General features: G+C 40.7%; 2 protein-coding genes across 3 annotated transcripts in view; one reads left to right on the forward strand and one right to left on the reverse strand.

The window, feature by feature from the left end:
* LOC133305616 (uncharacterized) overlaps positions 1–16,662 on the reverse strand; it is a 46,636-nt gene extending 29,974 nt beyond the window's left edge. Inside the window, exons 1-2 of one of the 2 annotated variants that reach the window (XM_061505871.1) lie at positions 16,262–16,662; positions 15,166–15,336 (exon numbers count right to left, since the gene is read on the reverse strand). In XM_061505871.1, the coding sequence (XP_061361855.1) occupies positions 15,166–15,336; positions 16,262–16,630 (540 nt within the window). In that variant the 5' untranslated portion in view covers positions 16,631–16,662. Of the gene's footprint in view, positions 1–15,165; positions 15,337–15,425; positions 15,494–16,261 lie in introns of those variants that run through there. The other variant, XM_061505872.1, reaches the window with a different exon arrangement.
* Positions 16,663–22,831: 6,169 nt separating this feature from the next.
* On the forward strand, positions 22,832–23,365 carry LOC133305614 (uncharacterized). The gene has a single exon (XM_061505869.1). The coding sequence runs from the start codon at positions 22,832–22,834 to the stop codon at positions 23,363–23,365; it is 534 nt and encodes a 177-aa protein (XP_061361853.1).
* The last annotated feature ends 564 nt before the right edge of the window (positions 23,366–23,929 follow it).

Raw genomic sequence — 23,929 nt, forward strand, 5'->3', positions numbered from 1 at the left:
GAATGGTAAGACGTACTCATACGTAATGTAGTACCCCGCAAGCAAAAAAGTTCCTTCCAAAAATTGCTAAGGAATAGAGGGTCACGTTCACTTAAAATGGAGCAAGGCAACCCGTGTAAACAAATAATTTCCTTGGCACATAATTCTGCAACATGTTTGGCTGAAAACGGATGCTTGAGCAGCAGAAAATGGGTATATTTTGACAGCCTATCTACAACCACCAAAATAACTTCAATCCCTGTGATTGCAGTAAACCCGTAATAGAGTCCATGGAAACATCCTCCCAAATCAATTAAGGGATCGGAAGGGGCTGTAGAAAACTTGTTGGTGCTAAGGTTTCATATTTATGGCATTGGCAGATATCGCAAGCCTTCACAAAATTCATTACTTGCTTATGCATTCCCCTCCGAAAAACACCATTTGCCAGCCATTTATAGGTTTTTGTGAACCCCGAATGTCCACCTGCAGGAGTAGTATGAAATTCTTGTAGCAAATTAGGAATAAGAGAGGATTTAGAAGACAACAACATACGCCCCTTATAAAACAAAAGGTCGCCTTGCAAAGTATAGTCATGAGGAGCATTCTGCCCAGATTTAATAGCTGAAATCAGATCCTGCAACTCTGAATCCTCCTTATATCCATCCTTAACTTTACTCAGATCTAACCAGTATGGAGTGGAAACTATACTCGACAGTTACATAGGTTCCATTACCCGGGACAGCGCATCAGCCGCTTTGTTCTCGAGTCCAGGTTTGTAAACAACTTCAAATTCATACCCCATTAATTTGGACAACCAACAGTGTTGATCTGAAGTTGTAATACGCCGAGTAAGTAAATGTTTGAGGCTTTTATAATCAGTATAAACAATAAATGGTCTACCCAACAGATAGGGCCTCCAATGCTGAATGGATAATGCAAGAGCCATAATCTCCTTCTCATACACAGATTTGGCCAGATTACGTGAAGCTAAAGCCTTGCAAAAAGAGGAAATACGTTTGCATCAGAACTGCTCCTATACCCAAACCAAAAGCATCGCATTCAATCACAAATTCTTTGGAAAAATTTGGTAAAGCCAACACTGGAGCAGAAGTCAGAAGCACTTTTTAATTTGTCGAAAGTCGAATTAGCAGCTTCAGTCCATAAAAACCCATCCTTCTTAGTTATCTCAGTAAGCTGTTTAGCAATTTTACCATAATACTTGATGAAACGACGATAGTAGCCGGTAAGACCAAGGAACCCGCAAACTCCTATAGCATTCATAGGTTGAGGCCAATCTAAAACAACTTGAATTTTGGAAGGGTCCATGGCTACCCCTTTGATCGAAATGACATGCCCCAAATACTCAATGGAGGTTTCACCAAACAAACATTTTTTTGATTGGACTACTAACTGATGTTCTTGTAACAGTTGCAACACATCAGTTAAATGGGATATATACCCAGGAAGGACTATAAACCGAAGTATCATAAAAAAAAAAACAGTCTAGCGAGCAGTTGCTTGAGTGAGAAGGAAAAGCTTGCGGGCTTGCTCGCTTAAGCAAGCAGCCTAGTGAGCTAATTATGGAGATGGCAATAGCTATTGTCTAGTTGGGAATTTGCTCGCAACCATGCTCGCTTGTGCGAGTAGAGCAGCAAGGAAATGCAATTGCTCGCTGATGATGCTCGCACAAACGAGGGACTTAACGAACACATGAAAATGAAGAAAACTGAGAATTAGACCATGAATGCTTATGGGAGCTTTATGGTAGCCAGTTAAGGTAAATGTATTATTGAATTGAATAAGTTTTAAGTCTTTCGCATAATGTTTAAGTTATAATTACAATTTTGACTTGAATTAAATACGGAATGAATTTAAATTAGAAATTGTTAACAAAAAAGGAAAAAGTTAGTCGTAATTTTAATTCAACTGCTGTAATCGTAGCTGCGCTTAATACCATATGTGATGATAACTAACTGGTACGTAACGGGGTGTTACAATTCACGATCATCTTAGTCATCCTAGCTTCTCTAAACTTCAACAAATGGTTCCTTTTTGTCCAGTCTTAAGTCATTAAATTGTCAATATTATCAGCAAGGAAAGCATAATCGCTCTTCCTATACAAATGAAGTCAATAAACGAGCTGATGCTCCATTTTCTAGTGTTCATTCTTATATTTGGGATCGGAGTTGAACTATAACTGCTTTGGGTTTTTAGTATTTTGTTACTTTTATTGATGATTTTTCTCGTTGTTCTTAGGTTTTACATAATGAGAAATCGTTCTAAATTATTTTCTATATATCAAAAAAAAATTTGCTAAAATTCATACTCAATTTGGTTTTTCTATTCATATTCCGCATAGTGCTAATAGCAAAGAATATTTATCCTTTGAATTTTAAGAATTTTTTGCCAAAAAGCGAACTTTATATCAAACTACATGTCCTAATAGATCCTAGCCATTATTGAAGACTGGTGCCGAAGTTGAATTATCTTATTGTAACAATACCAAACATCTCTTTTGCGGTAAGTGTGAAAAGTGAATTCCTTGGTTCTCCTTGTGACTCTCATTGGGATGCAATTGTCAGGATTCTCTGATATGTAAAAGGAGCATCAGTAAAAGGCTTATTATAAGGGACACATTGAAGTTTGTGGCTACTCAGACGCTCATTGGGCAAGATCTCCTTTAGACAGATGTTTGGCGTAAGGCTACTGCATTCTCTTTGGGGGAACCTGATATCTTTGAAAAATTAAGAAGCAAACCATGGTAGCTAGATCAAGTACAGAGGATAAATACCGAGTGATGGGAATAGCAACCTCTGTGCTCATTTGATTAAGGCAATTAATTAGAGCACCAAACCTCTACGAACAATAGTCTATGAAATTGATTTGTAATAATCAAACTGTGTTACATACATCATCTCACCTTGTCTTTAATGAGATAACCAAGCATATTAAAATTGACTGCGATTTAATCCGAGAAAAAATTCAATCAAGAGAGATTGAGACAGCATTTGTCAACTCCAACAATCAACTTGCAGATATTTTCACAAGGCTTTTAGGGGTCCCTGGGTTGACTATATTTGTAGCAAGTTTGGTGCCCATAGGATATATGCACCAGCTTGAAGAGGAGTGTGATACGAATCAACCAAGAAAAATTTGAAAACTAAGAAAAGAACAATGAGTCTTGCATTAACAATAGAACTGTGATACAAGCAGAGACAAATTACAAGTAATGAAGAACCAACACATGAAAACTATAAGAACCTGCACCGTTAATTTAGGAAATTAATTAATTAATTATGTGATTAACGAGATAATTCCATAATTGACCCTAATAATTATGAGAAGGCTTAAATAATTATGGTAAGTGATTAAAACTGCTGAAAGTCGCTTTTCGTCACGAAAAGCGCAGATACCGGTTCTGCCTCACGATATAAATGCGTACCGATGAAGTATCCCGGAAAATTATGAAAAGTATGTATATATTACTAGAATAATATATAGGACTTGTATAACAAGTTTGGGGTCAAAATAATGAGAATTTGTGCCAGAACTGATACTAGCTATGTAAAAGCGCGTACCGGAAAGGTGCTGCGAAAAATAAAATAAAAATATGACAAATCTTAAAAAAATGAGTAGGTTCAAAATCCTAAGTTTCGGATTAATATGCTAAGCGTAACTATTAGCGCTAATACTGTGCGATTAAAACTTAAGTGGCCTATATAAGGCATTGGCACATGATCCTAGGTTAAACTGCTGGTGCTTCTTACGTGAGTTTTGGACTTAGCTGCTGCCACCTCCATTCCTTGGCCATCCTTGCTTGAAAATCTCCCAAGTCTTCACCTTTCCTCTCATTTTCTTCATCTAAACACTTGGTTAGGTGTGGGTTAGCATTGTGAGGGAGAGGGTCAGCTACTTTCTGAGTGGGAGGTGCTGTTTATGAGTGTTTTAAGGGCTGACTTCACTGTTTATAGGTAAGGAGCCATTGTTCCTTGCTTATATGTGGCTTCAAGAAACAACCTTTGAGAAGAAAGGTCATTGCTTGCTTGGCATTTTCGTGTCTTTGTGGAGTCAGAGTCTTGTGGCTGTTGTGAGAGCTCCAAGAGCATTCATTTCTCTGTTTTGAACTGTTGGTAAGCTTCACCAACCTTGATCATGAGTTTCCTTAGTTAAAAATGAAGCCTTGATGCATGTAATAAGCCAAAGTTCGTAACTTAAGGTTAGGTAAGGTTAAACACACCTAGAAATGCATGTTTAAGCTTCTGGAATCATTAAAAGAGCAACCTTTGGGAAGGATATCTCGCGAAATGCAGAACTGCATTCTGTCGCGAAATATCCAGATATGGTATCCGGATATTGATATCCGGATATTGATATTCGGATATGGGGTCTTGTGATATCCGGATATGGATATCCGGATATGCCCCCGACATATATCCAGATATTCTGGAAATTTCGAGACAGTAGCCATACTGTTTATACAGAATGATATTTTGGGTTTCTGGACCCATGATTGATTAATGTGGACTTCTGTAATATTTAATCTAAGTCAGAATCTAAGTGGTTAAAGGCTTATGGCTTTGTGAAAAGCCTAAAGACATGAAACGTAAAAGGAAGGCATTGCCTTTGAGTCATATGCTTGTAGAGTATGAATATTGATATGAATATTGGTCTAAAACAGATTGTGATTCTGCTGTTTCTGGACTTTGAGCTCTATTGGACTCTTACTTGGATAGTTAGCTTGCGAGGTAAGCTTTTGTGTCCTCGGTTAGCCATTGTTGGTTCCACCATACCCCAAGGGGGAATGGTTTTTATGCATGATGTGTTTTCATGTATTGATTTATTGAAATGCTTTTGAGTTGTTTAGTGTCAATGCCCTATGATATGTATGTGATGTTTCGCCTAGACAGGAAGATGATCCTGTGAGCAGGTACGACGTGGGCGTGTACTATTGTGGGTTGTAGACGTACGTACATCCTGCATTTCTCTGGCCAATAGAATATCTTGACACACATGACATGATTATCTGTTGCATTGCACTGATTTTGGAACTGATATGGTATATTGCTTTTAGAACTTATATTGCACATGTAAGAGCTTGGGGTGGAGAAATCCTTGAGGACCCCTTGTCTTACTGAGATTTCTGTTTAGAGATCTCACCCCACGTTTGGGGCACATATTTCAGGTTCAGGTAACCCAGGAGTTGAGACCTCTAGTGGCAGGAGGCCGGAGCTTAGTTGATTGATATGCTTGCTGACTATGCTGATGTACCTGTTTAGTGATTATGCCTTATCCATAACCATGTTGTTTGTATTGAGACTTGATGAGTATGCTGTTTATTTGGTGAGCATGGGGATTGCCCATGCTACATTGATTTGACGATGTTTAAGTTTAACTGAGTTGTATAAACTATCAGGATCTCTCCGGTCTACGTGTGGTAGTTCCGTGACTAGAGACGCATTCAGTTATTTATTTATTGAGGTATTTCAGTTAGACGTGTAATTGCAATTTACATATAGGCGATGTTTTATGAAAAAGATTAAGTAATCAACTTGGTAATATTAATGACGTCATAATTGAAAAGAAAAAGTTATGATGTATTGCAATAACTTAGGATGTTCTGCTGTGAGTCTGTCTTGTGTGTTTTCTCTGATGGGTTTTGCTATGATGATGCATGGGTGACCACATTGCGTGAGCCTGATCAACTCATTCTTTGTGTAACTGGTGCAGAGTCATGGTAATGCCTAAGAGAAACCGAGAGACGAACGAGGATCAACCTGATCCTGTCCTGACTGCATTAGCCGCGATGCAGGCGGCTAGACTAGCCGATCAGGAGGCCGCTAGATTGGCCAACCAGGCTATGATGGATGTCATTAGAGAGACAAACCGGAAAGCCATTGAAGATGCTGTAGAGGCGAATCGACTGGCGTATATGACCACGGTTCGGGTCATATTGGAGGAGATGAGAATTGGTTGTTATGACGGCTAACATCCTCCGCTGCCACCACCTCCATCCCCACAGCAGTGTGGGAGTGGAGTTAAAGAGATGTTAGTTGGGAATGAATCCTCGCTGCTTAAGGGCATCCCGTGTGGAAAGACTCATACGGGTATTTGCTGGCAAGGACAAAAAGTATGTTTCAGATGTGGCAAGCCAGTTCACCTTATCAAGAGGCGCGCTGCCAAGGCGGGCAAGCTGCAGGAATACAAAATGTTTCAGTATGTCGCATAGAAAGGATAGCTGGATCAACCTCTAAAGATTTTGATACTTGCTTTCAGCAGGACAGTGATCTCGGGAAGATTCGTGTGAATCACGAGGCAAAGAAAGTCAAAGAATCTGAGGCTAAGGGAAACAGTGGTTCCACTTCCTCGAGGAACAGGAAGTTTGGAGGCAAAGGTAAAGGGAAGCAGCTACAAGTCAAACAACTGTGCAACAAATTCAAGAGGTCTGCTACTCTGGCAAACAACTTTGCTAGACCGTTGATTATCCCGAAGTGTATAGGTTGCAGAAAGGAGCATTTGGGACGATGTGCTACAAGAGAGTTGCTATGTCACAAGTGTGGGAAGAGTGGCCATATAGCCAAGGATTGTTATACTTTAGTTGCTAGGGCTGCAGCAATTCAGGCGGCCCCTCTTCAGATGATTCCAGCACCACCAAGGACGGACCGAGTCTATACATCGGATAGTCAGCAGATGGACCGAGCTCCGCACCTTGCGAGAGGTAATTCATGTTGGAGATACTATGGTGATGTATTGTTTGACTTATGGACAGCGCACTTATTTATTGCGAGTCTGATTGTTGTGGGGCTGAACTTGCCCATAATTGAGCTTTCTGCATTTCTGAGGGTTATTACCACTACGGAAGAGAAATGCGATACTTCATCTATTTATTTGGATGTGGTATTTTAGTTAGATGGCCGAGACTGCGTAGCAGGTCTTAAGTGTCTACCCATGGTCAATCGTGGGATCATTTGGGTATGGACGGGCTGTTGAGAAATTGTGTTGAGTTGTTGTGATTGCATAATATGATGTGTGAATTATGTTTATACATTGAATGTTGTATTGAAGTGTTTGATAATATAACCTGAGGAACTACGTTGATTGAGTGGGTTATTGGCCATCAGCGTATTGTGGACTATCCCTGGAGGGGATGTATCCGAAGAGGGTGCCTCTGAGGAGTTTAATTGGACGCTCAGTTGAAGTGTAGTTCATTGAATGGTCCTTGTGTACAAGGTACACTGGATTTGGGGATGGGATCCTAAGAGTGTTGACTCTTGGAAGTCCCATGAGGCACCGATTTGAGTTCGACTCATGGGTGATCCGGGTGCACGAGGTGCACAGATCAATCAATTTTAGTTTGCCTCATGGTAGAATAATGCATTAAGAGACTTGAAATATGAGTTTAAACTCTTCAACCACCAAGTGGTGGGAGGAGTAAAATATACGAAGAGTGATAGGTCAAGTTTGGCATGGAAGGTAAGATGCCTTATGCCATTACATGTCGTGATGGTGCTTTACTTTAAAAACGTAAGAGAAGATATCTTATGTTGGTGAGTGAGGAACACTCTCTTGTCAGGTTTGTTGAGAATGTGAAATTCTCTTTAAGGAGTTAAGTGTGTAACACTTAGACTTCGTGGCAAGGCCACGCGCGATCTGACATATGCGAGGCAAGTGTCTGTACAGTTGGTTTGTGGGTTGAGTGGTCTCCATGACTCTAAGTTAATATGAAATTAGTGATTTGTTCCATATGTAGATTGCATGCGAACACCACGAATAGTACTAAGCATGAAGTAAATGCCATGAACTGGGTTAATACATCGATGTTGTACCATCCTTTATTGACTTTTGATTTTGCAGATGCCATGAAGATTGAGGTATGATGTTGCATAGAGTAATTATTTATTATGTTATTTGAACGCGAACTAAGGCACGTACTATGTGAATTGGTATATCAATTAACATGTATTAACTGAAATGAACATGAATATGATTTTGTATTGCGAAAGTAATATGATTTCATTTTGAAAGAATGAATTATAGAAATTGTAAGTCAAGTCGAGACTAGAGTCATGGAATAGGACCTAAACTCACCCAAGTTATTGTGAGGAGTTTGAGTTATATTGTGACGCCTCCGGAAAGGGGTTGGGCGGTATGTGGATGCAGCTGGGCAAAGTGATTTCCTATGCAAGAGACAATTGAAGCCCAATGAGGAGAACTACCCGACTCATGATTTGGAGTTGGCTGCTATCGTTTTTGCTTTCAAGATTTGGAGGTATTATCTGTTTGGCATGAAGTGTGCCGTGTTCAGTGATCACAAGAGCTTGAAGTATTTGTTTGATTAGAAGGAGCTGAACTTGAGACAGAGGAGATGGATGGAGTATCTGAAGGACTACGACTTTGAGTTGAAGTACCATCCTGGCAAGGCCAATGTGGTAACTGATGCTCTGAGTCGGAAATCCGTGAGTCTATCCAGTTTGACTATAGGTGATTATGATATTATTGAGCAGTTTCGAGATCTGACACTGACCTCTTTGTTTGGGGGTGCACTTCTCGAAATAGAGATTGTGCAAGTTGAAAGTGAGCTCACGGAAAAAAATAAAAAAAATAAAATAAAATAAAATTTAAAGAGGCGCAAGTGCAAAGAGAGTTCCTGATTACATGAAGAACCAGGACGGTGTGTCTTGGAGTGAGGATGGATTGTTGACATTTCAGAAGAGGATTGTGGTTCCTCGAGGTCCTTTGACTGTTGAGGTGATGACAGAGGCTCATAAGGGCCAGTTTACTGTCCACCCTGGTGCTACAAAGATGTATCAGGACTTAAAGAGAAACTACTGGTGGTCGGGCATGAAGAAGGATATAGCGATTTTGTGTCCAAGTGTCTGATTGGCCAGAAGGTGAAGATAGAACACCAGAAGCTGTCTGGTAAACTTCAACCTCTTGAGATTCCGGAATGGAAATGAGAGAGCATTTCCATGGACTTCGTGGTGGGTTTGCCGAAGACTTAGGCTGGTTGTGACTCTATCTAGTGCCCGAGAGTATCATCAGTGATAGGGACCCGAAGTTCACATATCGGTTCTGGGAGGCGCTGCAAGGAGCTTTTGGTACTCAGTTGAGATTGAGTAAAGCCTATCACCCTCAGACTGACGGACAGACTGAGCGGACCATCCAGACCTTCGAGGACATGTTGAGGGCTTGCACTTTGGAGCAGGGTTCAGCATGGGATAGGTACCTACCATTGATTGAGTTTTCGTACAACAACAGTTTCCATGCTAGCCTGAGCATGGCACCCTACGAGGCGTTGTACGGTAGGAGGTGTCGGACTCCTACCTGCTGGTCTGAGGTTGGAGATAAGGAGTTTTTTGGCTTAGACTTTGTCCAAGATACTACCCAGCAGATCCAGTTGATTAGAGAAAAGTTGAAGCAGGCGCACAATCGCCAGAAGAGCTACTATGATGTTAAGCATCGACCGCTAGAGTTCAGTGAGGGTGAGCACGTGTTTGTGAGACTTACACCTGTCACCGGTGTTTGTCGGGCCCTCGGAGTGAGGAAGCTTAGCCTGCGATTCATCGGGCCATACCAGAACCTTGGTAGAGTAGGACCTGTTGCCTACCGGCTTGCCTTGCCTCCGAACTTGGCCAACATCCACGACGTGTTTCACGTCTCAGCTTCGGAAGTACATAACAAATCCTTCGCACGTGGTGCAACCTGATGATGTGGAAGTTCGGGAGAACTTGAAAACTCTCGTCGAACCACTCAAGATTCTCGATCGTGGCGAGAAGAAGTTGAGGAACAAGATCATTCTAATGGTCAAAGTGCAAAGGACGGGAAGAACTCCTAAGGAGTGTACTTGGAAGCGAGAGGACAAGCTTCTCCGGCAATACCCCGACTTTTGGGACAGGTATGTTTCTGATTTTGAATACAAAATCCTTAAAAAGGTGGGGTGAATGTAAGAACCTGCACCATTAATTTAGGAAATTAATTAATTAATTATGTGATTAACGAGATAATTCCATAATTGACCCTAATAATTATGAGAAGGCTTAAATAATTATGGTAAGTGATTAAGAATGCTGAAATCCGTTTTTCTAACGAAAAGTGCAGATACCAGTTCTGCCTCACGGTATAAATGCGTATCGATGAAGTATCCCGTAAAATTATGAAAAGTATGTATATATTACTAGAATAATATATAGGACTTGTATAACAAGTTTGAGGTCAAAATAATGAGAACTGGTGCCAGAACTGATACTAACTATGTAAAAGCGCGTACTGGAAAGGTGCTGCGAAAAATAAAATAAAAATATGACAAATCTTAGAAAAATGAGTAGGTTCAAAATCCTAAGTTTGGAATTAATATGCTAAGTGTAACTATTAGCGCTAATACTGTGCGATTAAAACTTAAGTGGCCTATATAAGGCCTTGGCACATGATCCTAGGTTAAAATGCTGGTGCTTCTTACGTGAGTTTTGGACTCAGCTGCTGCCACCTCCATTCCTTGGCCATCCTTGCTTGAAAATCTCCCAAGTATTCACCTTTCCACTCATTTTCTTCATCTAAACACTTGGTTGGGTGTGGGTTAGCATTGTGAGGGAGAGGGTCAGCTACTTTCTGAGTGGGAGGTGCTGTTTATGAGTGTTTTAAAGGCTGACTTCACTTTTTGTGGGTAAGGAGCCATTGTTCCTTGCTTGTGTGGCTTCAAACAACCTTTGAGAAGAAAGGACCTTGCTTGCTTGGCATTTTCGTGTCTTTGTGGAGTCAGAGTCTTGTGGCTGTTGTGAGAGCTCCAAGAGCATTCCTTTCTCTGTTTTGAACTGTTGGTAAGCTTCACCAACCTTGATCATGAGTTTCCTTAGTTAAAAATGAAGCCTTGATGTATGTAATAAGCCAAAGTTCGTAACTTAAAGTTGGGTAAGGTTAAACACACATAGAAATGCATGTTTAAGCTTCTGGAATCGTTAAAAGAGCAACCTTTGGGAAGGATATCTCGCGAAATGCAGAACTGCATTCTGTCGCGAAATATCCAGATATGGTATCCGGATATTGATATCCGGATATGGGGTCTTGTGATATCCGGATATGATATCCGGATATGGATATCCGGATATGCCCCTGACATATATCCAGATATTCTGAGAATTTCGAGACAGTAGCGATACTGTTCATACAGAATGATATCCGGATATGAATATCCGGATATGCCCCCGACACATGACATGATTATCTGTTGCATTGCACTGATTTTGGAACTGATATGGTATATTTCTTTTAGAACTTATATTGCACATGTAAGTAAGCTTGGGGTGGAGAAATCCTTGAGGACCCCTTGCTTTACTGAGATTTCTGTTTAGAGATCTCACCCCATGTTTGGGGCACATATTTCAGGTTCAGGTAACCCAGGGGTTGAGACCTCTAGTTACAGGAGGCCGGAGCTTAGTTGATTAATATGCTTGTTGATTATGCTGATGTACCTGTTTAGTGATTATGCCTTATCCATTACCATGTTGTTTGACTTGATGAGTATGCTGTTTATTTGGTGAGAATGGAGATTTTCCATGCCACATTGATTTGACGATGTTTAAGTTTAATTGAGTTGTATAAACTATCAGGATCTGTCCGGTCTACGTGTGGTAGTTCCGTGACTAGAGACGCATTCAGTTATTTATTTATCGAGGTATTTCAGTTAGACGTGTAATTGCAATTTACATACAGGCGATGTTTTATGAAAAAGATTAAGTAATCAACTTGGTAATATTAATGACGTCATAATTGAAAAGAAAAAGTTATTCCGCATTTTTTTATTAAGCGTGGCATAATACGATGACATGATAACAAACCGGGTATACACGGGGTGTTACAATAGTTGTCAGTAGCAGTTAGCGGCCGGTAGCGACCGACCCCAAAAATCGTATAGCGGTGTAGCGGTATTGCCGCTACGGTGAAGTATTAATTCCACAAATAATACTAACAGTCAAGAAACGAGGCAATACCGCTTTTAGTATTAATGCTCAAACATAAGAAGTCACACAAAATCAAACACATAATTCCACAATCAATGTCAAATACAAGGAACATCAAGGAAGGATCCAAAACTAAACACAAATGAACAATAAAATTGTCAAATAGTCTAGTACAAGAAGTGAACTAATGAAGAAAATCATCATCATCATCTCCAGATTCTCCATCAAATTCCAACATGGGAGTGGTGTAGCGGGTAGCGGTATTGCCGCTACGCTACGCCGCTACCGTTCGCTACGGCCAATGTCGCGTAGCGTCGCGGTTTGTAGCGGCCGACCGTCGCTACCCGCTACAGTAGCGACGCTACAGGCCGCTACTGACAACCTAGATGAAAACAAAAGAAAACAAAGATATTCATGAGCAATTCGAGAGGCTCAGGGGTCTTTCCCAATATCCAAAAGGATCTCAATACTTCCCAAAGATGATTTCTCTCCCAATACAACTTTCTTTTATAATAGCCACATAGTCTTCATGTTGCCCACGCTGCCTAGCACATTTTCTTCCCATAGTAATTATCCAATGGCCCAATTCATGAATATTCCATCCTAACTGCCCAATTGCTGACTCAACCTAATTGGTTTTCCTAAATTGACCTTATGGCGATATTGTATTAATACTCCCCCCCCCCCTTTTAAGCACCTTGTCCTCAAAGTGCAGGTTATCGTAAAAAAAATATCCTCCTAGATCCCACAGTTTGAATTGTAGGACCCCACAAAAGCACCACCAGCTGTGACAACTTCCACTTGGATCCCATACCTTTTCTTCAATTTCCTAGAAATCAAGTCATCAACCATACCCATAGCCCATTTGTTCCAGTTAGATACATCTACCTTCTAAACTAACAGGTAAAAGAATTCAACATCAGCCTGCATTAGCAACCAACCAAGTGGGAGACCCCTCCTATTACCAGGAGTAAATATACAAGCTTGGACCTCAATAAGTCTATTTACTGCTTGATTTTCACTATCATGATCAAGAGAAAGAATGTTGTAACTAATTAAGTTTTCTATTTTCTCATCAACCTTATTTTGAGTCTCCAAAATATCATCATAAACCCGTATATACTTTCGTTCAGGCATAACCATGGAGTCTCCATAATGTTGCTTACCTTGCCTTACCTCTGGTCGACTATGGACAAGATAAAAAGGGTTCTTTTGCTTGCTTACCTAGATGCACTGCTTTGGTGTTATCATGGGCTCCAACTCACCTTCGATCCCAACATGGAAAACCTCTTCGAATGGCTAACCACCCCTTAATCGCACCTCCATGCATCCTAACGGTTCCTACGACCACCATGGAATAGCAACAGCACCGCTTCGATAATCTTTGCTCTTGTATTGTTCCCTGCACCCATTGGGTTGGTTTGCATTATTCCATTTCACCTTAGTTTGCAGGTTGGAGACGTAGTAGATCAATGGATCACAAGCTAACTGAATGGGTTGGCTTGTGGGTCTGCATTCCATGAAAGTCCAATCCAGCCCACTTTGAGGGCACCCTATTTTTTTAAGTCAATTAGACCTAGGTAGACTGGAGGGTTCCCATGCCTCTTCCATACATAAAATAGACAACTAGGAACCATACACTTCATTTTGGGCTGGCCTACCATTTCTGCATAAAATATTGGGGCAAGATCTATCATTATTAGGACTGGGTCATTCATTTGATGCATTTCCCTTTTTTACCCAAGATCTTTCTCCTAGCGTTTTAATTGTTGCAGGCTCTGTCAACCGTTGCTTATAGCGTTTCGAACCCAGTCTCTTAGGCAATGACAGTGGGTCCACTACCACCACCTGTGGGTATGGCGTCTCAGCTACCAGTGGTGCCTTCATTGAATTCATGTCCTTCCTCGGCATCTCTTCTTCTTCTATGTGATTTTGTTGCGGCTTCTTCTCAATGGTTTCTAGTGAACATTAAATCTCCCCTTCTACTTTTTCTTTTTCATCTTCACTTGCATGTGTCTTTTGATTTTGTTCACAAATGAATTGGGGGGACTCCTTATACTCATAAAGATCGAAGTTTGTTGGCTGTGTCGACAACGTTACTTGCACATCCTTCATTTGCGACTGTTTTTCTTCTTCTTTTTTGTTCTGAATTTTCCTCTCCACACAACAGCCGAAATCTGGTTGTCCGAATGAAGATGTCGGTTGCGCAACCTCCACAAGAGCTTCCTCTTTTACAATCTCTATTTTTGGTTTTAGAAATTCCAGTTCATCTTCCTCCTCCTGAGTCTCGATCGTCTTGTTCTCCTCAAAACTTTTGCCCCTCCCTCTTGTACGTGATCGTCTTCTAGAGTGACGCTTGGTCTTTTGAAGAAGCTCTTCAAGGAGTCCGAGTATCTCTCTATGATTTGCTTCAACTTGTCTTTCTCTTTTCTTCCAATTTTCAAATTTGTTTTCTAGTTGCTTCTCTTCTTTCTTCCAATCTCCAAATTTGTTTTCCATATTTTTTCTTTTTCTTTTTCTTTTTTTTTCTGGTTTCAGCGCTCCTGGATCTAGAGCTCTGATACCAATTGATAAGAATCAACCAAGAAAAATATGAGAATTAAGAAGAGAACAACATGAGTCTTGCATTAACAATAGGACTGTGATACAAACAGAGACAGATTACAAGTAATAAAGAACCAACACATGAAAATAAAAGAAAAAAAAGATATTTTTGAGCGATTCGAGAGGCTCAGGGGTCTCTCCCAACAATATCCAAAAGGATCCCAATACTTCCCAAAGATGATTCCTCTCCCAATACCTTTTTCTTTTATAACAGCCACATAGTCTTCATGTTGCCCACGCTGCCTAGCACATTTTCTCCCCATTCTATTAGTAATTATCCAATGGCCCAATTCATGAATTACTCCATCCTAACTGCCCTATTGCTGACTCAGTCCAATTGTTTTTCTTAAGTTGACCTTAAGGGGGTATCATTTCGAAGTGTTAGAATATAGATTGTTTAGTTATTCTTTATTAGCCCTACATCATGTAAATAGGACCCAAACCCATGTACTCTATTATTATAAGTATAAGCCTTGTGTCATACTGTCATCACATTAGACACACAGTTCATTAACTTCAAATAATATATTACAATAGATGAAGTATATTACTCATCAGAAATAAAAATTATATAGAAATATACCTAAAATATAGAAAAGAAATAGAATTATAATGATGATGAACAACTCACTGGCACATTGCATTTTCCAAGAACATCATTGATAACTTGATAGGACCTCCCAACATGACCTCTTGAAAATCTTTGCAGAGGTGACAAGTGTCTCATGAATTTTTTCCTATGCGCTTTATAAGAAGGTAGCAACTTTCTGCGATTCTCACAGCCTCTTTCTCCATCAACAACCTGCTTAGTCATATGCATGCCTAAGAAAGGAGGTAAAAAAGTACAAAAAGGACAAGGAAAAAGAAGAGATGGAGAAGGAAATACTAGACCTAATCAAGCTTTTTCTTCTTTTTTATTTTGATTTGAGAGAAGTGTTATTGATGAGAATTGAGACAAGAAATATATCCGGGCAAGGACAACGTATACGCAAGAGCTCGAAAAAATGAGACAAAGCAAAAAGAAAAAAATGGAAGCTGGCAATCCAGGAATGCAGCAAAGCAGCCTAATCCATTTGCAAAACAGAAATTACAACAACCATGGGACAAGCACCAGATAGAAGCTAAGCTGATAACAAGGATAGAGGAGTGTTCAATGATGCTTGTGTTCTGCTCCAACCACATGCACCAAAAAAATAGCAAAGATTACACATTGCCACATAATTTGTCTCCTTTAAAAAAAACAACCCAGCAAGAACTTCTCAAGGATAGAGGAGCACGCCAACTGCTCATAAAAAAACTCAAAAAACTACCAACTGGAATACTTGATTTCTGAACCAAAATGGTAATTGCTAAGCACTTCAACTAGTGCATCCAAAGTTCCTCCAGTTGACAAATCATACGAAACAAAATCACTCCACTGATGTAAAATTCTTAAACTTTTTTTTTGTTTTCTTCATTACCAATTGTTTATACACAAAAACAGCCAGCCTTATTGTTAAAGGTTAGTTTGGTATACCCTCAAAAAGTGGGGATGAAAAACTAAGGGATGAATGTTCAATGTAATTTTATACAATCAATTATTCCCCACCCCCCCCCCCCCCCCCCCCCCCATTTTTAAGGGTATACTACATTGGCTATAAGACCGACCATGACTAAACTTAAGGGCACACGCGCAATAATAAAGGGGCAAACGGAGAAATATAATAAACACCAGAGAGAGAGATTACAGCAATAACAGGGTCGGCGTGACTGACTTGAGAGAGAAAAAGAGAGAGCCAATGACCAAAAGAGTGTAAGCTTGGCTTGCTTCCTTCATAACAGAGCGGGTTAACGTCTAAAAAGAATACCCTTTTCTTCACAGTCTTCTTTGGAGGCAGAGGTTGCGCACCAACTGTTTGATTGAATGACCCACTAAATGTCTTTCCCTTTCGTTGTTCTGTTTTCTTGGTTGCGGTTATGCTTAGTGTTGCAGTCTTTTGAGTTTTGCAGCAGGAAACAGAAAGGGTTGGGTTGCAATTGCAAGGGAAACGAGGTTGAGTGTAAGGGCCTGCCAACAGGGTCATTTCGAATGTTCTTATCTTCTCTACAAACATCATTGTTACCCTCTCACCTGTCACCACTCTCCTGCGGTATGCCCAATTGGAAAGTTATTTTTCTCTCGTTTTAGTAAGGGCCGTTTGTATTCACTTTTTTTAAAAGTTCTTTTTATCACTTCTTTATTTTAAAAGTATTTTTTATAAAAGTTACAGCTATTTAGATTTTTAAAAAAATATTTGATTTTTGAAAAAAAATATTTGACTTTTGACTTCTGCTTTTTTGAGAAGCTAAAATTTTTAGCTTCCAAAAAAAATAAGTTTTTGGCTTTTTTTATGACTTCTGCTTTTTTGAAAAGCAGGCATCCAAACAGACTTTTTTCGAGAAGTGCTTTTTTTTGCTTAAAAAAAACAGCTTTTGAAAAAAAAAAAAAGCTCATCCAAACGGACTCTAAATACAGTGAAGTTTGAGCAAGTATTGACTCTTATCCGGTTTTTAATTTGAGTAAGGTTTAAAAAACCCTTTATTATTTTCCTTGGAATCACTTAACGCCAGCGTATACTTCTTTTTAATTACATTTATTTTTAACACAATTAAAAATTTAATTATTTTATTTATTTTATCCTTCTATAGAAAAAAATAGATTGATGATAAAAATAAAACAATACCAAATATATTAGACGCTCATAATGTATTATTTATGAGTTCGCTTTTTCTGCAGTTACTGTAGATAAATTATCTGCAGTAAGCCCAATACGACGTCGTTTTGGGACGAAAATCATGGTATTTTTATAATTTTAATGTATTTCAGGGTTATAATAGTATTTATATTTATAATTTTTTAAGATTTTAATACCAAAACGACGTCGTTTTGGGAATAAATGCAGATAACTTATCTGCATTAACTGCAGAAACATTTTTTCCATTATTTATTATGCGTGAACATTTCTTTTGGCCTTATATGAAACGTGATGTGGAGAAAGTATGGGTGTGTGTATGACAACCATTTTATTCCCTAGCATTGTTTCTGAAAAGAAACAATTCTTTTCTATTTCTATTCCTTGGAACAATTTCTGAGAAAAAAAATGTGTTTGATAACATGTTCTATTTTTATTCCGAGAATGAGAATTACGTTTGATAACCTAACAAATAATATAATAAAAAATAATTCTTATTAAATGTACAAAAAATTCGGATCATCACTTTCCTTTCTATATGATGTGGTTGTGGTGGTGGCTGCGGCGGTACGGTGGCAGTGACGTGGTGGTGATAGTGGTGGTGGTTGTGATGGCAGTGGCAGTGGTAATGGTGGCGGCGGTAGTGGTGGGGGTGGTGGTGGTGGAGGTGACAGCAATGGTTGCGACAATGGTGGTTGGTGGCATTGGTGGCGGTGACAATGGTAGCGGTGGCATGGTGGTGGTGGTTATGATGACATCATGGAGGTGGAGGTGGTGGTGGCGGCGGCGGCGGTACGGTGGTAGTGACGTGGTGATGATAGTGGTGGTGGTTGTGATGGCAGTGGCAGTGGTAATGGTGGCGGCGGCGGCGGTAGTGGTGGGGATGGTGGTGGTGGAGGTGACGGCAATGGTTGCGACAATGGTGGTGGGGATGGTGGTTGGTGGCATTGGTGGCGGTGACAATAGTAGCGGTGGCATGGTGGTGGTGGTTGTGATGAGATCACGGAGGTGGTGGTGGTGGTGGCGGCGGTATGGCGGTGGTGGCGTGGTAATGATAGTGGCGGTGGTTGTGATGGTAGTGGAAGTGGTAATGGTGGCGGCGGCGGCGATAGTGGTGGGGATGGTGGTGGTGGAGGTGACGGCAATGGCTGCGACAATGGTGGTAGGGATGGTGGTTGGTGGCATTGGTGACGGTGACAATGGTAGCGGTGGCATGGTGGTGGTGGTTGTGATGACATCATGGAGGTGGTGGTGGTGGTGGCAGTGGCTGTGGCGTTAGGTGATAGTGGTGGTGGTGGTGGTGGTGGTGTAATGGTGGCGATGGTGGTGGTGGTGACGGTAGTGACTGTGACGATGGTGGTGGTGGTGACGGTAGTGGCTGTGACGATGGTGGTGGTGGTTGGTGGCGGTGGCGGTGGTGGCTGCAGCAATGATAGTGGTGGTGATGGTAGCGGCGGCGTTGTGGTGGTGGTAGTGGCGTGGTGATGGCGATAGTGGCGGTGGCGGCAATGATTGCGATGATATTGGTGGTGGTTGATGGCGGTAGTGGTGATGGTGGTGGTTACGGTGATGGTGATAGTGGTGATGGTGGTTGCAACAGTGGTAGTTGTGGTGGTGGTGATGGTGATGGTGGCATGGTGGTAGTGATGGGTGAAGGTGGTGGTGATGGTGGCGATGGCATCATGGTGGTGGGGGTGGTCACGACACCACTAATGGTACGACGGCGGCGGTGACGATGATTGTGGTGGTCGTGTTGGGAAGATGGTGGTGGTGGTGGTGATGATGGCATAGATGGAGAGTAATTAAGCGAGATAAGTGTTTCTCATTTTGTGCCCGGGAAAAAAAAAAGCAGAAATATTTTGATTCTTTTTTCTGTTCCACAACACAAAAATTAATCCGGTTCATCCCGGGAACAAAAAAATAAACCGGTTTTACCAAACGAGTTTTCTATCCATTGCTGTTCCCGGGAACCGAAATTAAAAAAAAAAATTTGATTCCGGGAAGGTTGTCATGTGCACCCTATGTGAGGGATGCATTTCTTGTAAACAAGCTAAATCTAAAGTTAAGCATCATGGGTTGTATAATCCTTTGTCTATACCTAATGAATCTTGGGTAGATATATCCATGAATTTTGTTTTAGGATTGCCTAGGTCACAAGAGGGTAAAGATTCAGTGTTTGTGGTTGTTGATAGATTTTCAAAAATGACACATTTCATTCCATGTCATAAATCCAATGATGCATCACATATCTTTGACTTGTTTTTCAAGAATTTGTAAAATTGCATGGTATTCTCAAAAGTATTGTTTCCGATCGAGATTCAAAGTTCTTAAGTTATTTTTGGAAAACTTTATGGGGTAAACTAGGAACAAAACTTTTGTTTTCTACTACTTGTCACCCACAAACAGATGGCCAAACAGAAGGGGTCATAAGACCTTATCTGCATTATTGCGTTCTTTGAATTAAAAGAATTTGAAATCATGGGAAAAATGATTTCAATATGCTGAATTTGCATATCATAGGACAGTCCATTCAGCATCTAAGTTTTCACCATTTGAAATTATATATGGGTTTAATCCATTATCTCCTTTGGATTTAACTCCTTTACCAGTAAGTGAACATGTTAACTTAGATGGAAAGAAGAAGGCTGAACTTTTTAAGCAGATTCATGAAAAAGCTCGGCAACACATCGAGAGGAAAACTGAACAACATGTCAACCAAACCAATAAAGGGCGCAAGAAAATAGTTTTTGAACCAGGAGATTGGTTTGGCTACATTTGAGAAAGGAAACATTTTCAGCCCAAAGATGTTTCAAACTACTTCCAAGGGGAGATGGACCATTTCAAGTGATTGAGAGGATAAATGATAATGCCTACAAGCTTGACCTTCCAGGTGAGTACAATGTTAGTGCAACCTTTAATGTTTCTGATTTATCTCTTTATGATATAGGTGCAGATTTGAGGATAAATTCTTCTAAAGACGGAGGAAATGATATGAATAAGGAGACAACACCCAATGATCTATTACAATTACCAAATGGGCCAATTACAAGGTCAAGGGCCAAGAAGTTTAAGGAAGATCTTAGTGGGTTGATCCAGCAAATGTGGGCTAATCATGAAGACATCAAGTCCAAATTAAATCATAATCAAAATTTAGTTAATGTCATCAATGCAAGGAAAGTTTAGTGGAATAATTAGCAATTTTCAATATCATTAACGCTTAGTGGGGCTGATTAGCACTTTCAATGTTATTAATGTTTAGTGGGCTGATTAGAGTCTTTTTCATTTTTCAAGTTGTCAACATTAAATTAGTGTCTTTTCATTTGTTTGTTTGTTCCTATTCTTGGAGGGATATTCCAAGTATAAATAAGGGAGGATACAACTCTTGTAATCAGACTTTTGAAATTATAATAACAATAGAGAGGTTTATACTCTTTGGTTCTTATCTAGAACTCTAAACTTATCAAGAAGCTTGTTCTTGTGGCATTCAAACTAGACTTATCAATCACCTTCTTCTTTCTTGAGTGTGGCGTCTTTATCCTTTTTTATACCTTTGGTTCTTATTTTCCATAGATAACGGGTCAAGGTTCTTTATTTCTTATTTAAATTTCTGATTATTGAAACTGTTATAGACTCGTAAAAAAGACCCAATCCAAGATTCAAATCAAGTATAATTACGGATAATATCCATCAAGGATACTAATCCTAATATGACAGCTTAGCAGACAGGCCTGGGCCCTTATCAGAGGTACTAAAGGCCCACATCATACTACCCACATGTAACCTCTATAAATGAAAGGTAAACCCTAAAGGTACATTACGCTCTCTCCCTTACTGTTATGTTGTCACTGTGTCCACACGCACACCCCATTGGCAAAAGCCGTTATTAGTTCGTTATGCACAGTGATCTGCTTGGCTCAAGGGTATCTTCTTCATATATACCTTGGAGAGGGAACTAGATCCAAGATCAACATACCAGTCTATTGGGCTGGACATCTCTGTCTCCAAGACAGGACATTGGCGCCGTCTGTGGGGAATTCTTCTTTGAATTTGACATTTTGACTGAAGATGGCAGTCCGAACAAGGAGTAATAGCCAACAGTCACGCCCTCAGAATCAGCCGCTGGATCCAGTTCTGGAAGAGGTGAATCAACCTCGAAACCAGCCTGAGAATGAAATAGATTATAATCATGTTCATGACAGTGAGGATGTATCAGATACAGCCTCCACCCCAGCACCCCACGACCGAGTTGCAGCTCCAGCTCTGAATAATCCTCCCCAACATCCTAGGGATATTGCTGATGCTGCTCGCTTTGCCCAACCTGCGGATCTTGATTCCAGACTCGCTCAAAATGCGGTGGCTGCAGTTTTACGGTGAATGGAGGAGATGGAGAATCGTAACAACCTCCAGCGGCAAGATTTCCAGATAATGCAGGAAGAAAATACCATGAAGATGCAGGGGTTGGAACAACGCTTAATGGGGATGACATGGCCTAGAGTGAGAGAGGTCCAAGGCCGAGATGCTAATGGCAGAGAAGGGAACCAACACCCAAATCATCAAAACCGAGTTACTGGGGTAGAAAACCAAGGAAGGCCCAATCTTGGGATCATATCGGGTACGAACCCGAGAAACAATGGAAGGCCCAATCTTGGGAGCACGTTGGGTCCGAACCCGAAGAACATTGGAACAGGTGATCAGAATGTTGTTGCGTAAACTTTGACCTAGAATGCTTCAGCAGAGGCAAATGGGCAGAGAAACCGGGATGGTACACACCCCAACCTTAATGCTCAAACCACTAGAGGACGCGTGGAACCCGGTCGGTACAGGAGGAAATACAGTAGGGGGCAATATAATAACAGCCTCATCACTGGCGAGATACTGAATGCTCCTTTTCCATAGGATTTTGATTCAGCACGCTTGCCGAAATATGACAGAAGTCAGGACCCACAGGTCGACATAGATGCCTTTGACACGGACATGTATATTCAAGGAATAGATAAGCCCCTCATATCTCGGATATTTTCCATAACCTTGACTAGGGCAGCGCAGGCATGGTTTTCAACCCTTCCTGCCAATTCCATTGGATCTTTTGAGGAATTTGGAGAAAAGTTCCTTCTGAATTTTGCAACCAGCAAAAAGCACCCAAAGTCCAAATTCGCACTAGGGAAGATACGACAACAACCCGGAGAAACCCTCTAGAGGTATCTCAACCGGTTCAAGGATGCTGCCTTGCAAGTGCCGGGTTTACAAGAGAATGTCCACGTCCACCTCATTGTGGCTGGCCTAGATGGATCATCTAGGCCAGCCAAGTCGGTCTACAAAGACCTTGTGAGGACGTTGGAGGACTTCAGAACTCGTTCCAAGAAATACTTGGAACTCGAACAAATGGAGATAGCAAATGCGCTATCAGAGGAAGGTAAAAGAGAAAGTCCAAGAAGGAGGAGCCCGACCCCATGAGAAAAGGAGCGACCCGATAATAAATAGAAAGACTCCAGAAGCAGGATCCTGGATGATAGAGATCGAATTGGAAGATATGATAAGTATACACCGTTGAATGCCTCACGCTTTCAAATTTGGAGGGAAGTGACAATGACGGAGATGAAGAAAGTAGATAAACCTCGGCCCATATTTGATAGAGGAGGTTTGGATAAGTACAAGTATTGCGCCTTCCATGATGGATCGGGTCACAACACTGATCGATGCTGGGATCTCCGAGATGTTGTGGAGAAATTTGTTAGAGAGGGGAAACTACGCCAGTATGTGATCAAAAATCAGGGTGCCAAAAACAACAAAAGAAAGTCTGGAAATCGGAAGAGGAGCAAGAGTCCGGTCCCTGAGAAGAAAAAGAAAGAAGAAAGGAACCAGAAAGATGATTCCAATAACGATGAATTCCCGGTAGCCGAATTCGATTATAATGTAATCAGTGGAGCTTTGGGAGGAGGAGGAGACACGGTAAGTGCTAGGCGAAAGTACCTAAAAGAAGTGTTGTCGATCCGAGATCGTCCTAAATTTAAGGAAAATCCCAGCAAACCAGATCCTCTTCTGCTCTATTTTACAAAGGAAGATATGCAAGGGGTTTTGCCAGGGCATGTAGATGGACTAGTTGTCACTGAACCCTGGTGAATTGCCGGGTTAAAAAGATCTTCATAGATGCAGGAAACAGTGTCGACATCATACTATGGGATGCCTTCAAAAAAATGAACCTTGATGAGGAGGACCTCAAACCCTGCAAGACAACCTTAATAGCTTTTAATGGCGAAAATACACCTCCTAAAGGCTACATAGATCTAAGGTTGACCTTGGGAACGAAGGAAGCGTTCAAATCAGAACGAGTGAGATTCGGTCCTTAGGCCATCATTTGGTGCCTCTATTTTTTCGCTTAATATAACACCACCTACAAGAATTAAGTGTGAGCTATTTAGGCTTTTAGCATGCTGTCTACATCATTTTTATCACATGTAAAGCTTGATAAATTCGCTAGTCCAAAAGAACAGTCCATAAAATGATGAGGTTGTTATTTTCCAAGCTCCAAAATCGATTTTGGCTTGCATGCACCAAGGGCCATGGTGTTTTCCAACGAAACAGAAAGCAAGGAAGGAGAATGACAAAAACATATTCTCCGTGTTTACATCTACAAAGCCGAAATAGTGAGGGTGAAAGGGAAAGTTTGATTTGCGAAATATACCT

This window comes from Gastrolobium bilobum, unplaced genomic scaffold (assembly GCF_033153095.1).
Source record: "Gastrolobium bilobum isolate Gb01-03AN ecotype WA unplaced genomic scaffold, APGP_CSIRO_Gbil_v1 utg32150, whole genome shotgun sequence".
NCBI lineage: Eukaryota > Viridiplantae > Streptophyta > Magnoliopsida > Fabales > Fabaceae > Gastrolobium > Gastrolobium bilobum.